Source organism: Crotalus tigris, unplaced genomic scaffold (assembly GCF_016545835.1).
Source record: "Crotalus tigris isolate CLP2741 ecotype Arizona unplaced genomic scaffold, ASM1654583v1 scf7180000020992.475769, whole genome shotgun sequence".
Taxonomy (NCBI): Eukaryota; Metazoa; Chordata; class Lepidosauria; order Squamata; family Viperidae; genus Crotalus; species Crotalus tigris.
In genome coordinates this window covers 14647-32900 of record NW_024098302.1, presented here as the reverse complement: position 1 = coordinate 32900, position 18254 = coordinate 14647, and the positions used below count along the sequence as shown (strand labels likewise).

General features: G+C 46.5%; 1 protein-coding gene across 6 annotated transcripts in view; it reads left to right on the top strand.

Annotated features, from left to right (window-relative positions):
* The window catches only part of LOC120319921 (zinc finger protein 585A-like), a 39680-nt gene extending 27479 nt beyond the window's left edge, over window positions 1–12201 (top strand). For all 6 annotated transcript variants that reach the window (XM_039369283.1, XM_039369284.1, XM_039369280.1 and 3 more), the window contains 5 exons: window positions 451–2607; window positions 5045–5113; window positions 7277–7347; window positions 8619–8697; window positions 11127–12201. In XM_039369283.1, coding sequence (XP_039225217.1) covers window positions 451–2607; window positions 5045–5113; window positions 7277–7347; window positions 8619–8663 — 2342 coding nt within the window. In that variant the 3' untranslated portion in view covers window positions 8664–8697; window positions 11127–12201. The remainder of the gene's footprint in view (window positions 1–450; window positions 2608–5044; window positions 5114–7276; window positions 7348–8618; window positions 8698–11126) is intronic.
* Window positions 12202–18254: the final 6053 nt, after the last annotated feature.

Below are 18254 nucleotides of genomic sequence, written 5' to 3'. Positions count from 1 at the left end.
CTTTGGGTGTCTGGTTGAGAAGTAGGCCTCGGCCTAAAGGCTTTAACTGCCTCGAGTACCGGTTGCTTCCACTGACCGGCTTTGGACTCCCTTGCATGGCTTGGGAGCAGGCCTAGGTTTGGGGGAGACCTAGCACAGGCCTGGACCTGCCTGCCCCAGGCAATCCCACCCCTGAGATATCCAGGGGATGGGGGAATACTGGGGCAGGCAGGCAGGCTTGGGCCTCTGCTAGGCCTCCAAGGGCCTTCCTCTATTGGTTCCTTTGCTGGATGGAAATTGCATTGGCATCCATCTTGGTTTTTTTTTTCCCTTCCTTCCAGCAAATTCCTGACTCGCAGATAGGTTTTGGAGTGCTTTTGTCAAAAGATTTCATTTATTTTCAAATGTCTTTCTTTTATCAACAGCTGAGTCCCTCCATCTCTGGTGATAATGGCTTGTTTAATTCCGCAGATGACAAGCAAGAACAGGAGAAGGGAGAGCAAGAGTGCCAACTGGAAGAAACGGTGGAAGTGGATCCCGGGAGGATTTCCTTCGAAGTGGTGGAAGAGAGTTGTACAGTACAAGAGGAGTCTCCGGCAAGCGAGAAGCCCTATAGTTGCTCCAAGTGTGGGGAAAGTTTCGCCGATAAATCATTGCTCCTTGAACACCGAAGATCACATCCGGGAGACAGGCGATACGGATGCTCCATGTGCGAGAAGAGATTCAACAAGAAAGCTTGCCTTCTCGCACATGAGCGATCCCACACAGGAGACAAGCCTTACCAGTGCTCAGATTGTGGCAAGGCCTTCGGGCAGGAATCATCTCTGATTACGCACCAGAGGACCCACACTGGAGAGAAACCCTATGAATGTGTGGAGTGTGGGAAGAGCTACCCCTGGAAAACATCTCTGGCAGTTCACCAGAAGATTCATGCTGGCGAGACGTACTCGTGCCCCGTGTGCGAGAAAACCTTCAATCAGAAATCTTTACTTCGGATACACAAGAGGATCCACACGGCGGAAAAACTGTACAAATGCTCGGACTGTGACCAGAGCTTCACCCTTGAAAAATACCTTAATGCGCACAGGGTGAGGGCTCACACCCGGGAGCGACCTCACGCCTGCTCGCACTGCGACAAAACCTTCATCTTTAAATATTCTCTCATCGAACACGAGCGCATGCACACAGACGAGAGGCCTTATGAATGCTCCGACTGTGGCAAGCGCTACAATGGCAAAGCTGCCCTGGTGGTCCACAAAAACACACACGGCGGGCAGAAATCCTACCTGTGTCCTGAATGTGGCAAGAGTTTCAAAACCAAGTGTGCCTTGACGGGTCACGAGAAAAGCCACAGAGGAGAGAAACCCCACAAATGTTCGCACTGTGACAAAAGCTTCTTCTGGAAACACCGCCTTATTCTGCACGAGAGAGTTCACACAGGGGAGATGCCGTATCAGTGCTCGGAGTGTGGCGAAAGCTTCCGTTACAGAAACAACCTGACCAAGCATAAAAGGAACACGCACGAGAGACCGCGGGTGGTTGGAGAGAGGATCTATCAGTGCTCTATTTGTGGCAAAAGTTTCCGCTGGAGACGGAGTTTCATCTTGCATGAGAGGGCCCATGTGGGAGACAAGCCCTTTAAGTGCACCGAATGTGGGAAAAGCTTCATGAGCCGCGTGTCCCTCATCGTTCACAAGAGGATCCACACTGGAGAGAGGCCCTACAAGTGCCCCGAATGTGGGAAAAGCTTCATTAAGAAGCAGGCTCTCAGTAAGCACAAGACGGTCCATACAGGCGAGAGGCGATATTTGTGTAATGTCTGCGGAAGAAGGTTCTCTAACAAAGGCAATCTGATCAGGCACACCAAGATCCACACGGGAGAGAAGCCCTACAGCTGCCCCATCTGTGGGAAAGGCTTTATACAAAAAGTATGCCTCATTGAACACGAACCGACCCACAGCAAGGAAAAACCCTTCATCTGCTCTGACTGCGGGAAGAAGTTCAAGCGGAAAAGAGGGTTCCTTCTGCACTTGCGAATGCATCGAGGGGAGACCTTGCAAGAGTCCACCAGGAAGAGCGTCAATGGCGGAGATGCCTCCCCGGTGGACGGCAAGACGCCGGCGAAGGAGAGATGCCATCCGTGCCTGGAATGTGGGAAAAGTTTTCACTCAAGGTGTCACCTCATTATGCACCAGAGGACCCACACGGGAGAGAAGCCGTATCAGTGCCCAGAGTGTGGGAAAAGCTTCAGCCAGCAGTCGTCCCTCAACACCCACCAGCGAGTCCACACGGGCGAGAAGCCCTCTCTGTGTACAGAGTGCGGGAAAAGCTTTCACAACAAAAGCAACCTGGCTCGGCACCAGCGAATCCACACGGGGGAAAAGCCCTTTGCCTGCCCAGAGTGTGGGAAGAGCTTCATTCAGAAAGCATCTCTGGAGGCTCACAAGGCCACCCACAGCAAGGAGAACCCCTTCTCCTGCGCCGACTGCGGCAAGACCTTCAAGCTGAAAATGTCGCTCCTCACCCACCAGAGGACTCACACGGGGGAGAAACCCTACGCCTGTTCCCAGTGCGAGAAAAGGTTTATCCGACGCTCTCAGCTGCGCAGGCACGAAAAGGCACACGCAGGTGAGAGATGGATGGGAGCAGAGGTGGACGCAGCTTCACTCTTTATCTGTTGGGGAAGGTAGCTATGGAGAGGTATTTACTAAGTAACTCAAGGCAGCGAGCATAACCTATTGTTCCTCTTATTTTCCCCACAACAACAATCCTGTGAGGTAGGTTGCACTGAGAGAAAGGGACTAGCCCAGTGATGGCGAACCTTTTAGAGACCAAGTGCCCAAATTGCAACCCCAAACTCACTTATTTATCGCCGGGTGCCTGGTGGGCGTAGCCCACTGGGTGGGCATGGCTGTGGCGGTCCTGGCAGACTGGGTGGGTGTGGCCAAGGGGGGCGTGGTCGCCGATGTTGCTCGTGGGGAGGGACACCTATGGGGGCCGGGCAGGGTTGGGGGAGATCCAGGGGGGTCTCTGGCAGGTGGGGTGGTGGGCAGGAGGCTCATCCTGTGAGGTGAGGCAAGGCGAGGCAGAGTGGGGGTGCCACTGTTCCAGGGCAAGAAGAGGTGGACTGGAGCTGCTGCTGCCTGACACCATCGGCCTGCACACACAGAGGCCAGCGAGCGCATGGGGGCCGACAGTGTCCGTCAGCAGCCACAGCTGCTGGCCCCTCGACCAGTGCACTCTGGGGCTCTGCAGCCCGCCGCCAGTTCAGAGAAGCCGCTTCTGAGCTGGATGGCCGGCCAACAGCTGAGGAGGCGATGCAGTGGGTCGTGCCCGGGAAAAGGAGAGCATGCGAGACCAGGAGGGATGGGACGGGGGAGGGAAACCAGCCATGCTGGGATGCATCCGGCCACATGGGACCTCGGCAAGTTAGCGGACAGCTGGTTGAAGAGAGACAGTTGCCATCTCCGGGGCATGGTGCGCGTGCCCACAGAGAGGGCTCTGAGGGCCACCTCTGGCACGCGAGCCATAGGTTTGCCACCACTGGACTAGCCCAAAGTCACCCACCAGCTGGCTTTTATGGTTAAGGCAGGACTAGAACTCACTATCTCCTGGTTTCTAGGCCAGCACCTTCACCACTTCACCAAACCGTTGTAATTACCGATGTAATTTTTTAAAACTTATGTAATAAATGTATGCAGCTGCCCAACTCAGAAAGTGTTGAGACCCCAGGCAGCTTAGCAGAAACTAAAGATAACCCAAGAATTCGAATTAAAAAGCAGACAATTATTTAAGGGCAACCAGGACTCAGGTTTATACCCCCTCCCATTGGAAATTCTACTTATCCTGGTCCCAGTGAGTGAAAGAGGATGTAGAGTCCATTTGAGGCCATCCAGACTGACCTCCTGCTTAGTGCAGGAATCCAGCTAGTTCAGGCAAGGAAAATGAGCTTGTCCTGCTCATTGGCTTGTAAATCCACAGGGAAGGTGAAGAAAACCAAAATGACAAGGTGTGCGCATCAAGACACCGCAACACAAATCCTGCCCCTTTTGTAAAAATGGAGTAATAAAGCAACCACTCTTTAAAATTTTCAACTACTGTACATCTGCCCTAAACGCAACCAAATGTACTTTCTTGAGATGGATTCCTGTCTTCTCTATCCCAGCCTTATTTATAGGTTTCTCCAATCCTAAAAAAATAAAATTCAAAAGCAAAGTACACTTAATGTTGTGGTTCTGGCTAATGAAACATTCCAAAGAACTTCCAGGCATTTATTTTCCTAAAAGTCTTTTATTGTTACAAAATGTCGGCACAGGCGCAACGGAGGGATGCTAGGATCTAAGTTCTCTTCCTCTGAGCAGTTAAATTATCAGCGTGTTCCCTCCCTAAATTAGCCGTCATATCTGACACTATCCAATTAGTGTGAAGGTCAAAGGTTTTCTTCCTCTTTCTTTCCCGGGCTTTACCCCCAACACCCCTTCTGCTCTGTATTAACTCCATAATTACCAGACAATGCTACATATTGTCAAAAGCAAGAATATACAATATTTGCAGGGTCGACCTTAAGGTTACGCACTTCAGCTTTTGAGAGGGCTGTTGTCCCCCCATATAGTCAGCTTCCCAATGGCCCCCACTGTATCCAACCCCTTGGAAAAAGGCTATTGCCTTCCGCGCTAGCTTTTGGAGGCAAGAGTGTTCTTGAGAAACGGATTGTGGGGGGAGGTCAAAAGAGCCGAGGTGGCGCAGCAGTTAGAGTGCAGTACTGCGGGCCACTTTAGCTGACTGTGTTCAGCAGGTCAGCGGTTCAAATCTCACCGGCTCAAGGTTGACTCAGCCTTCCATCTTTCCGGGGTAGGTAAAATGAGGACCCAGATTGTTGGGGGCAATGTAAATATATATATACATTGGTTACTGCTGTACACCGCTTAGAGAGTGCTTGCACTTAAAGCGGTATATAAGTCTCATAAATAAATAAAATAAATAAATAAAACTTTTGGGATAATCTGAGCGAAGGGGGGGGGAGGCTTGGGGGGGGGCATCCGGTCTGAACTTTTATTCCTTACAGAAAATCCGGAGATAGACCCTCTTCAAGAGCTGAAGATCTTCACCGAAGAAGAGCCCGCCACTTCTTTAGGTAATTGGTTTTTACAGTTACAATTTCTCATTCGTGTTCAAAACATTCTCCTTTTACTCATTCCCGCAAGCCTCCCCTTCTGTCGTTGTAGGGCTGGGCAATCTAGTAGTCCAAAAACATTGCCATCTGCGAAGCGATAGCCTTTAAAACACTGGGGTGTGTGTGAGGGGGTGCCTTTAAGGTGTTAATATAAAGCCTCTCACTAAAAAGCAGAGACATCACCCTGCCAACAAAAGTGCATATAGTCCAGGCCATGGTTTTCCCAGTTGCAACGTGTGGCTGTGAAAGTCGGGCCATAAGAAAGGCTGAGTGCCAAAGAATCGAGGCCTTTGAACTATGGTGCTGGAGAAGACTCCTGCGAGTCCCCTGGACTGCAAGGCGATCAAATCGGTCAGTCCTAGAGGAGATCAACCCTTACTGCTCTTTAGAAGGCCAGATCCTGAAGTTGAAACTCAAGTACTTTGGCCACCTGATGAGAAGGAAGGACTCACTGGAGAAGAGCCTGATGCTGGGAAAGATTGAAGGCAATAGAAGAAGGGGACGACAGAATGAGGTGGCTGAATGGAGCCCCTGAAGCAGTAGGCGTGAGCTTAAACGGACTCCAGAAGATGGTAGAGGACAGGAAGGCCTGGAGCAGTGGTTCTCAACCTGTGGGTCGGGACCCCATTTGGGGTCGGACGACCATTTCACGGGGGTCGCCAAACAAGGTTGTCCGCCATTTTTTTCCCCTTTTCTTTGGCCACGCCCCTGGCACCCGGTGATGTATAAGTGGTTGGGGATCACCACAACATGGGGAACTGTATTATGGGGTCGCGGCATTAGAAAGGTTGAGAACCGCTGGCCTGGAGGAACGTTGTCCAGGGGGGTTGCGATGGGTCGGACACGACTTTGCAACTAACAACAAATAAAGCCTCTCATGAATGAAGGCAAATGCATTTGTCCCAGGATAATGTTGCAGGATCCAATGTGACTCAGTAACCAGGACCAGAGGTTTAGTCTTCCAAGCTTTTGGACTCATGCTGGATCCCGTCCTCAGGGAACATATCTCTCTCCTGAATGTGTGCACTGGGCTATTCTGTGCATTGTATTTACGTGGTGCCTGGTTGTGCGGCTTTTAGTTGTCAATTGGGGTGTCGCTGGCCAGCTATTAAGTCCTTGATTGTTGTTACCTTGCGCGGCCGATGCCGTAAAGCTTCTTTTCCTTCCCCAATCTGGCACCTTTCAGATACGTTGGGACTGGAACCCCTTGAATTCCCATTCCAGCAGGAGAGACACAGCCATTGTGTGTGTGGAAAACACTGCCTTCCATGCCGGGAAAAAGAGTCCGTTCAAATCTGTGCCATGCAGGTTGCCTTCCGTGGAAAGTAGCCTGTATTTCTGGGTCTAAAGATGTTTCTTGTGTCCTCGTGAACCGCAGAGCACAATAGCTTGCAAACCTCAGTTATACGAACAGCTGAAGGCTCTAAGTCAGTGTTTCCCAGATTTGGCCACGGAAGCATAAACTCACAGAATTGAATTCTGGGAGTTGAAGTCCACATGTCTTAAAACAGCGAAGTTTGGGAAGCACTGCTCCCGACTTCCGGTTTGCCGCCGCAGCCACTGCGGACATTTGGAAGGCGAGTTCCGTCATCCACGTCCGATTTTCCCATAGCTGGGGGACCCTGGAAAGAGTCGAACGTCGCCATGTAGGGGCAAACAAGCAAGGAGGGGATCCCCGCTTGATTGCAGGAGGGCAGTAGCCCTTCTGCTCGATCTGGGGCAACCCTCCAAACCAGCGGATGAAAGACCAGCCATAGAAATATGGCTCGTCACTAGGCTGCAGACAGCCGAAGTCAAATTTACCACCAGGCACCTGCAAAGCAGCGCGGATGAGTCTGGACGAGATTTGAACCTCTCTTCAATCCTAATTATTTTTTCCACCTATATAAGCTGCCCAAAGTATTTTCCCCCCTGCGGAGAGAGGGAAGGGAAAGTCTACCCCACCCTCTAAAAAACAGCGGCGACTGACTATCCAGGGGAGTTTAAAACGCTGAAAAAATAACTTGATTTTAACTGAGAAGCACTGCTCCCAAGTATTTTAATTATTGCTTTGGGGCTTTTCATCTTTTAACTAATCCATTTCTTCTCTTCCCACCCATCCACCCTGCTGCCCTGAATGTTCAGAACTGCTGGTTGAAACTGCTGAACCTACAGAACTTAGTGAACTTTCTATGGAAGCTATAAGCACTGCTGTGGTAAGAAGCAAACGGGGTGTGTGTTTATGTGTGTGTCAAGACTGCTAACATCGGATGTTCTTGCTTGCCATATATGAAGAAGCAAGCCTGTTTTTTATTTAGCCTGTATAGCATTTTTAGAGTTAAAGCAGATAATACTAGTCTAATGGATGGGAAAATATGCAGCTACCCATAACAATATATCTGAGCACAGCATTGCCAAGATCAGCTATAATGGGAGGGGCACTTCACCCTTCACATTAATTGGAGAATGTGATTGATGATTGCAGAATGAGGGTGTGAATTATGCTTTGCTACGAGGGATTGGGGGAGGGAAGGTTCAGTTTTTGGCTTAACTTTCGTGTGTGCTGAAGCTATGCAGAAATAAAAGGATTCTTTAAGGTAAATAAGCCTCAAAGTTCTTTGAAAAGCTACTTCTTTTCGGAACCATGTCAGTGTGTGTGTTTGGAGGGAGGGAGTAAATCCTCCAGTAAAACACCAAGATCAGTTCAGAGTTCACAGCCAAGCTTGGAAATCACCAACGGCCCCAACCGTTCAACCCTGAAACAGCCCTTATTAAAGGTGATCCTTGTTTGGCGACTGCTTCCTTTAACGACGGTGCAAAGTCATGGTAAAGTTAGACCTTGACTTATGACTATGATGGAGCCTGCCCATCATTCTCATAAGTCGTGACAATTGTAAAATGGTTATGACCTGTTTTGCGATGGTCGTTAAATGAATGCCGCGGTCATTAAGGGAACCAATGGTTCACTATGGGTGTGGTTTTGCCAAAAAATTGAAAGTAAATGTGTTGTAAAACATAAGTCACGTTACTGCAGGACGCACAAACAACTGTAAAGGCGGCCTGGTTGCTGAGTGCCCACCGGTCACATATAACAGGGCAAGGGTGGGGAACCTGGGCTCTTTTATAACTTGTGGACTTCAACTCCCAGAATTCCTCACCCGTGTGCCTGGCTGAGGAATTCTGGGAATTGAAGTCTGCAAGTCATAAAAGGGCCACGTTTGAAGACCCCTGCTCTAAAGCTTATGACTCCTTTGGTTCGTACTGGCTACCAACTTAGTGGCTTCAAAACAAGGGTCGGATCATTTTTTTGGGAAGTCCTGGGGATCAGTGGCTATTAGTCTTGAGGGCTGGGTGGCTGCTTCTCAAGGCCCTCAGACTGGTGGGCTTCCTTGGGGGAACAGACGGCTGAAGATCAGCCAGACTTTTAATTAAAGTGTCTTTGTTTCACGATCAACAGAAATCTTAACTCTCGTTCTTACTCTTTCAGATAAGTGTGGATGGCAACTTATACCTTGTGCAGACTACTGTGTAGAGCTGGATTGTCCATACCGAGACACTAAGTTTGGGTAAGTTCCTTTTTTGATCCCCCAAGACCCCAGTCACCCCGAAGGTGGTTTTTACAGGAGGCAACTGGACTTCCTTCTTTTGCTTAGACCAGGGCTTTTCAACCTTTTCACCCATTGTACCACTTTTAGGATATGGCAACATCCGAGTACCACCAGTTGCCTAGCAAGGTGTCAAAAACTTGATGAACCCCCCCCCCCAAAAAAGGAAAAAAGTGATAAAGTACAGGTAGTCCTCGACTTACAACAGTTTGCTTAATGACTATTCGAAGTTAGAATGGCACTGAAAAAGTGCCCCCCAAGCCACAGCCGAGCAAGACACCTGCCTGCCCACCCAGCGGCGCTCTTCCTCCTGTCCGAGGTTTTCATTGTTGTCAGCATTTCTGTTGGGGATTGGCAGCGGGGGTGGGGTGTGGGGGGTGTTTGGTTTTTATTCCCCCCGTCTGCTGGGTGGTTGCAGCAGGTTTTGGTCACTTCACATGACCCTGGGACACTGTGACCGTCATAAATATGAATCAGTTGCCAAGCCTCTGAATGTAAATCACAAGACCCTGGAGATGCTGCAACATTCCAGCTGATTGGCACTTCTTCTGGGCTCAGCAGAAGCGCCAGGATCAGTGCCTCTTTCTAGCTGATTGGTGCTTCTTCAGGGCTCAGCAGAAGCACCAGGATCAGCGCCGAGGTCCAGCTGGAGCCTGGCATTGATCCTGGTGCTTCCACTGAGCCCTGACAGCCCTGCAGCTCCAGCCGTCTCTCGCTCAGGCTTGTGCGGTGCTGCCACCGGTTCAGCTCATTCCCCTCCCCCACTACCACTTTTCTAGGATGGTCGCTTACCACCTGCCAGGTGCCAATGTACCACAGGTGGTACCCGTACCACTGGTTGAAAAGCCTTGGCTTAGAAGACGTTTCGCTTCTCCTCTAAGAAGCTTCTTCACCTCTGACTGGATGGTGGGGTAGGGAAGGATTTATCCTCCTTGCAGATAGCTGGTCATTTGCCTCCTTTTAGAGAGTCAAGTTGAGGCCATTTGGAGGTTTATCTCTGTCTTCAGACTCACCTGAGTGGTGCAAATGGGTGTGGAGCCTTCTTGGAATTGTTGAAAGGACTGTGTTGTAGACTGGAGATAGATGATGTCGTAGCCCACCCCGCCTCCCCACCCCGGTTGAGAGGACTGTTCAGTTTTGACATAAAGGGCCTCTTTGACTCCTTTTTCAAGCCAGCGGTCCTCTCTGTCCAAAATGTGGACTTTGCTGTCTTCAAAAGAGCGGCCTTAAAAGACAAAGTGCAGATGCCTTGTGAAAAAGATAACTGGATGACTGAGAATCTCCATAGACATTTAGCTGTGAGCCCAATCATTGTTCTCTCAGAGAAATACCAGTGACAGAAACCATTTTTAAAGGAATCACCAAGCACACTCACACCAACCGTGTCAGGGCAAGCCTCTAGTACAGTGGTTCTCAACCTGTGGGTCGGGACCCCATTTGGGGTCGAACGACCATTTCACGGGGGTCGCCAAACAACGCAGTCCGCCCTTTTTTTCCCCCCTTTTCCTTAGCTGTGCTACTCCCTTTTATTCTATTGGCTTTTGAAAGGCAATAGGAATTGTCCAGGCTGTCTCTGCCCTGCTGAGCCCTCCAAAAGTCCCATTCTGCAAAAGGTGCTGCACCAGTTGAGTAGTCCTTGACTTACGACCAGTTGAGTAGTCCTTGACTTACGACCGGTTGGGGGTCGCGGCATTAAAAAGGTTGAGAACCACTGCTCTAGTATAAAACCTGACAGCAGACCCCATTCTGTTACAGCACTGGTGATGTTACTAAATTGGGTGATAAGATGTCTGCGAGGCAACAACCAAGGTCTGAGAGCGCCAAGGAGTCCATTAAAATGATATTTACAAGAATTTACAAGTTTCAACCCACTATATTTCAGCCCATGGCTATTGGATCATTTGAATAGCCAGCATCTTTTAAGAGACATTTCAACTACTTTCAAATTCAAGTTTTCTGTTCATCAGATATTCTGCCTCCATGGCTCAGTTAAGCATGCTGTGTGAAGAGGATTATAGCATAGCCCAGGGGTAGGCAACCTTGGCTCTTTTATAACTGGTGGACTTCAACTCCCAGAATTCCTGAGCCAGCCTGGCTCAGCTTGGAAACCTCTCCCTGTCCCCTCAGCATGGCTGGCTCAGGAATTCTGGGAGTTGAAGTCCACGAGTCATAAAAGAGCCAAGGTGGCCTACCCTTGGCATAGCCAATCCTGATTTTAAATCCTTACAAGCTCTTTTTAAGTAGGTTTCAGCCACCTTTTTCTCTCTCCAGCTGCTACCCAGGTTGTTGTGAAGGTAACAAAGAAGGATACGGCCGGGTATGTCGTTGCTATGGGTTTCTTGAGAACTGATAAATCAGAAAATAAAATGTGATTTTAAATTTCTTTCTAGGAATTACAGTCAAGATAAATCAGGCACAAAACAAAGGCTTTTCAGAATGCTCATCTTCCTGCTATGCACCAACCTCTTGAGTGGTTTTGAATCGTACAGTTAAAAAAATAAAATAAACCAAGTCCTTCAAAGGGACCATACCTAACACTTTCGATCTCCTTTCTCAACTACGGTGCCCTCAAAAGCTTCAGAAACATTTCTCTGAAAACAGCTGACCTAGAAACACGTGGACAAGATTTGGGGCCGAAAGATAAAAAGTTCTTCATCCTAAAGATATATTTATAATTTAGAATATAGCTAGTTGATCTTGGCCATCGCAATTCTTAAGCCTTAATTGCGCTTTCTGTGACTGTGAGGATAAATTATGGGGAGGGCGGGGGGGGCTGCAATCTTGTGCACCTTAGAAAGGCCAAGGTATTTAAATGTAGTATATGTATGTAATATATACATAATGTGCCACCTGCATCCTAAAAAGACAGCAGGGCAGTGGCAGTTTTTGGTGGAAGGTTCCGGAAGTGGGAGGTCACCACCAAGAAGGCCCTGCCTGGTGGAAACAGCTATGAAGGCGGACCTGCTTTCCTGGGTGAGCAGCAGTTCCGAAACAATTCATCAGAAAGCTAACCTATCTGTTTCTATCAGAGGTTTTCCACCTTGGCAACCTTAAGATACGTGGACTTCAACTCCCAGCATGCTGGCTGGGGAATTCTGGGTGGTGAAGTCCAGAGTTTTAAAACTGCCAAGGTTGAAACAATGAAGAGACCCCCCTTGCCCCACCTTCTCCACCCAATTCTTTACAACTGAATGTGGCCGGTTATGCCCCAGAACGGCCTTTCCCATTCTGGTGATCTGCAGATGTGGTAGTTGAAGTCCCAAACATCTGGAGGACAACAGCTGGGGCAAGGTGGCCGGGGGGGGGGTGTCTCCTGGCTCTTTGGACCGACCTGTTTAAATCCTGCTTTGCCTTCCAGTTTTTCATTAATCCCGGGTGCTGCTCTAAATGCTTCTAATTATTTTTGTATCTCAGACAGAGAAATATTTTGGACTGCAGAGTAAATAAAATTACATTCTATACATAGTGGCCAATGTTGTGTTTTTATTGTGTGTGTATACTTGTCACAAGGTGGCTTCCTAGCATTAACTAAATGGAATCGTCCTGAATCGTCTTTCTAATTCAGTGTGATGTGAGTTAGGTTGGGTTTCCAGTCTCATAATCTCTCGCTGGCTGGATTTTTTTTTTTTTTTACAAATTTTATTTATAATACAGTTAAAAACAAACAAACAAACATTGGATTTGACGTGACATTCCAGTATATACATTCTTATCAGATTGTTCCACTTTTTACAATCAATTCTTCATCTCTACATATACATCTAAGTTTTGTATACAATACTTGTTCTAAAATAACATATATTTCTATCTTAACATTCATCTTTAATCCCGACTGTCCTCTTCAAATTCCTCCAGCGGTAAAATTTATCCCAGGTTTCCTAATAAACTGATCCACATTTATCTTTTAATATCATTGTGAGCCTGTCCAGTTCCGCACATGCTAATATTTTATGTATTAACTCTTCCTCTGTGGGAATTTCCTTGCTCTTCCATTTTTGCGCTAAAGCAAGCGTAGCTGCAGTCAGGATGTGTAGCAGCAGGTAGATTGTTCTCTTGTCGTATTTTTCTGTCGTTATTCCCAACAAGAAGAGTTCAGGTTTTAACTCTAAGTCCAGTGTTAATATATCCCTCAACCAGTTTTGTGTCCTGTTCCAATACTCACGGATCTTTGGGCATTCCCACCATATATGGTAGTATGAACCTAATGCTGTTTTACATTTCCAGCATAGGGGTGAAATGTTTGAACCCATTTTGGCTAAAGTTGTTGTTGTTTTTAATTGTGAAGTCGTGTCCGACCCATCGCGACCCCATGGACAACGTTCCTCCAGGTCTTCCTGTCCTCTACCATTTTCTGGAGTCCATTTAAGTTCACACCTACTGCTTCAGGGACTCCATCCAGCCATCTCATTCTCTGTCGTCCCATTCTTCTGATGCCCTCAATCTTTCCCAGCATTAGGCCCTTCTCCAGTGAGTCCTTCCTTCTCATTAGGTGACCAAAGTATTTGAGTTTGAAACTTCAGGATCTGGCCTTCTAAAGAGCAGTCAGGGTTGATCTCTTCTAGGACTGACCTGTTTGAACGCCTTGCAGTCCAGGGGACTCACAGGAGTCTTCTCCAGCACCATAGTTCAAAGGCCTCGATTCTTTGGCGCTCAGCCTTTCTTATGGTCCAACTTTCACAGCCATACATTGCAACTGGGAAAACCATGGCCTGGACTATACGCACTTTAGTTGGCAGGGTGATGTCTCTGCTTTTTAGAATGCTGTCTAGATTTGCCATAGCTTTCCTCCCCAGGAGCAAGCGTCTTTTAATTTCTTGGCTGCAGTCCCCATATAAGGTGATCTTGGAGCCCAGGAAAATAAAATCTGTCACTACCTCCATTTCTTCCCCATCTATTTGCCAGGAATTGAGAGGGCCGGATGCCATGATTTTGGTTTTCTTAATGTTGAGTTTCAAGCCAACTTTTGCACTCTCCTTCTTCACCCGTGGCTAACCTTACGGGTGGGAAATTCACTGGCTGGATTTGAGGGGAGTTGGGAACCAGCAACTCTGCAGCCCCCAGACAGGAAAGCTGTTCTGAAGGTACATTTGATGGTTGCTGGAGATTCTAAAGAGTGCAAATACGCTTATTCCCTAAGGGGCCTGAAACAAAATTAAGTGTCACCAAGAGCTAGGGAAGAAGAATGGACCCACTGAGAGCCCTAGAAATAGTTTATAAGTTACTGGGTGAAAATTGTCCCTGAGTTAGAAGAAGCACAGCAGTGGGCTCTAATATTTTTATCTGTGGGCAAAATCCAATCTTCTCATTACGTTGAGAGTCTGTACGTCCAAAGAGTGTGAGGACAAAGCATGGACAATGATAGAGAGGTTTTCCTGCCATTCTGAGGTGGACAATAACTGAAAGTTATGTTGAAAGAAAAATCTTCATCAGAGTCCAGTCCAAGCTGGGAATAAACAAGATGGAGACTTCTTTACAAAGAAGGTTGCAGTTTATTGAAGAGGAGAGCCAGACAGAAAGATGGCTGTGGGAAAAACTGACCACATGTAGTAGGGAGTGGTGGGTTTTTATACCTTCTTGAGCTTTTGTTTGGACTTGTTCCTGTGGCATGAACTTTGACCTGAGTCTGAGTGTGCCTTTCTGGTTTTCTGATAGTGGTGGGTTAATCCTATTATATCCCAAAGGTCATATCCTGCTTCCCTGGGGCTGTGGCTGATGACTGTTGGTGTGAGGGATTGTTGATTCTAGGGATCTTTATCTTTCTAATCCCAGCTTCTTGGCTCCAGTCTTTCTGACAAGATTATCATATCTGCATTTCTGCGGACCTGGTTTCCGTTTGGGGCAGAGAGACTTGGGGGGGGGGGGACTGGCTGGGTGAGGAATTCTGGGAGTTGAAGTCCACAAGTCTTAAAAGTTGCCAAGTTGGAAGACCCCTGCACTAAACCAAAGATTGGGGGTGGGTGACATGGTGCTCTCCTCATTCATCTCCGTTCTGCAGAGTCCAGTCAGTGGGGATTGGGAAAGAGAGATCTCTTTCCCAGCCCCTCCTGTGGGAGGTGCCTTGAGGAGCCAGTGCCTTTTGCTCCTATTCAGCATCTAAATGAGGCTGCTGAGGTGAGTTCGCTCATGTGAATGCTCCTACACTAGAGGTTTTTAAGAAGAGACTGGACAGCCATTTGTCTGAAATATAGGGTTTCCTGCCTGAGCAGGGGGTTGGACTAGATGACCTCCAAGGTCCCTCCCAACTCTGATTCTATTCTGTTCTGTTCTAGTCTTCTAAGAGGTAATATACAGATAGTTCCATATTCTATTTTTCTAAGAGGTATTATACAGGTAGTTCTATTCTGTTTTTCTTCTAAGAGGTATACAGGTAGTTCCATATTCTATTCTAAGACAGTGGTTCTCAACCTGGGGGTCAGGACCCCATTTGGGTTCGAACGACCATTTCACGGGGGTCGCCAAACAACGCAGTCCGCCATTTTTTTCCCCTTTTCCTTAGCTGTGCTACTCCCTTTTATTCTATTGGTTTTGAAAGCCAATAGAATAGACTCTGTTGAATAGTCTAATTCTATTGGCTTTCAAAAGCCAATAGGAATTGTCCAGGCTGTCTCTGCCCTGCTGAGCCTGCCAAAAGTCCCATTCTGCAAACGGTGTTGCACCAGTTGAGTAGTCCTTGACTTACGACTGGTTGAGTAGTCCTCGACTTACGACTGGTTGGGGGTCGCGGCATTAAGGTTGAGAACCACTAAGAGGTATTATACAGGTAGTTCTATATTCTATTCTATTCTATTTTTCTTCTAAGAGGTATACAGGTAGTTCCATATTCTATTCTTCTAAGACAGTGTTTCCCAAACTTGACAATTTTAAGGCATGTGGACTTCAACTCCCAGAATTCCACAGCCAGCAACGCTGGCTGTGGAATTCTGGGAGTTGAAGTCCTCATGCCTTAAAATTGTCAAGTTTGGGAAACACTGTTCTAAGAGGTATTATACAGGTAGTTCTATATTCTATTCTAAAAAGTATACAGGTAGTTCTATTCTATTCCTATTCTATTCTATTCATTGCCAGGGGGTGAGGAATCATGCGGATGACACCTATACATCTCTACTCCTAAGGAATTAAGCCACTAATTCTGGGCTTTATTCACTAGGGGTAGAGATGTACGCCCTGGTGAATTAAGAAGTACATCTCTACCCCTTAGTTCACTAGGGCCACTTCAACTCCCAGAATACCCTGAAGACTTCTGGGAGTTTAAAGTCCTCAAGTCTTAAAATTGCCAAGGTGGGAGACCCCTGAATTAAGCAATGCTATGACTGTTTTATCCCAAACCTGGAAGCTATGAGAGTCTGGATGGGGCACAACATACCACAGCTGAGTCTTGACGAATGGGTTTTGAGTTTTGAAGCCCACAATTCTAGAGACTATTGCACCATCCGTGGCGGGTGGGATTTTCCCGGATTGCAGGCTGACTCTCTCTACTTCCCAACAGCCCCAGGAATTAAATCGGCTCGTGCAAAGAAATCGCACTAACAGCAATTCCCGTGACAAAGAATCAGCCATCTCCAGGAGAAACGAGCTTGGACAGATTGGTTCTCCATAACTGAAGATACAAAGGATGGCAATGTTGGACCACGAAAACTCAAAAGAGTCCATCCCATAATTACGCAGCCTCTTACTGACAAGCCAATATTCCCATTCTCCTTGTTCTCTTCTTTGACCCCGTGGTCTGACCGTCCTGTTTCAACCTCCACTGGAGACCCAGCAACAGCTTTCATCTTTCCCTCTCCAGGTGACCCCGGTGGCCCCTGGAATAATAATAATGATGATGATGATGTTGGAAGGGACCTTGGAGGTCATCAAGTCCAACCCCGTGCTCAGGCAGGTAACCCTATACCAGGGGTAGGCAACCTCGGCTCTTTTTTTTTTTTAATTTTATTATTTTATTTTCATTACAATCATAAGAAAAAAAATTCAGATACCTAAGAAGTTAAAATACAACACACAAATTCCGACATTGCTCACCCATTTCCCCCCAGACCGCGTCCTCCTCTCATCTCTTCACTTCCCCCTTCCTTCTACCTCCTCCTCCCCTCCCTCTCTCCTCCATCTTTCTACTTACTTATCCCCCTCCTCTTCTTCTCAATCGGATGCGGTCTGGGGGAAAATGCCTGAGCAATCCTCTATCACCAAAATCTGAACTATTGAACATACTACCCATACTCTCCCCTCCCCCCTCCCCCCACCCCCTTTCCCCCCCCCCCGACTTCCCAGAGCTCAGTACAGGGTTACACAAAAAAAAAGAAGAAAAAAAAAACTAAACATAGTCAACTTAAATTTACTACTTATACAATAACCAAAATCATAATAACCCTTAACTCTCTGCAAACTTCAATTCATAATTTAATAAAAATCCATTATTCATAAAATAAATGAAACTTTGTTGTTCCATACTTCTTTTGAATCTATTCTATCCATCTTCTCCATACAGAAACATATCTCTTTTGTGAATGGTCCTTTAAGTAAGCAGAAATTTTAGCCATTTCTGCTAAGTTAGAAACCTTGAATACCTATTCTTCTAAAGAAGGCAGAGAATCTTTTTTCCAATACTGACCCACCAATAGTCTTGCTGCTGTTATTAAATTCAGCATTAAAATAGTTTCTTTAACATCAAAATCCACAAAAATACCCAAAAGAAATAATTGGGGAGTAAATTTAATTTTCTTTTTAAAAACCTTTTGAATGTTCCACCAAATCATAATCCAAAAAGCTTTAATATTTTTGCAAGTCCACCAAACATGAAAATAAGTTGCATCCAAGGAACCACATCTCCCACATTTGGGTTGCAAATTCGGATACATACAAGATAACTTTTTAGGATCCAAATGCCATCTATAAAACATTTTATAAAAATTTTCCCTCAAATTTTGTGCTTGAATAAATTTAACATTTCTAACCCAAATTATCTCCCAAGAATCCATTAAGATCGGTTCCTGTATATTCTGAGCCCATTTGATCATACAATCTTTTACTAACTCTTGTTTCTGAATCCAATTTTATCAACTCTTTATAAATTCTTTTGATATGAGCAAATTTCTAATCTTTAATCTGAATTACCAAGTTTTCATTTGTTAAAGTAATTCCCACCTTCTTATCTACCCTCCATCTCTCCATTATTTGTAAATATTGAAACCATGATTGTAAAATATTTTCTTGCCTTAACAAATCAAAAGACTTTAATTGCCAATCTGTACCTGACCAAATGAGCAACTCTTTATAGGAAATATTGTCAAAATTCACCCCTTTAGAAACCCCTTGAATTGCCTGTCCAGGAATCCCCCAAATGGGTATTTTATAGTTCAATTTGTAATAATACTTCCTCCAGACTCGAAGTATGGCATTTCTTAAAATATGTGACTTAAACACCCAATCTACTTTCTTATCAAAAACTAAATATGCATGCCAACCAAATAATAAATCCCAGCCTTCAAGAACCAAAATATTTTTGTTTGTTAAATTGAGCC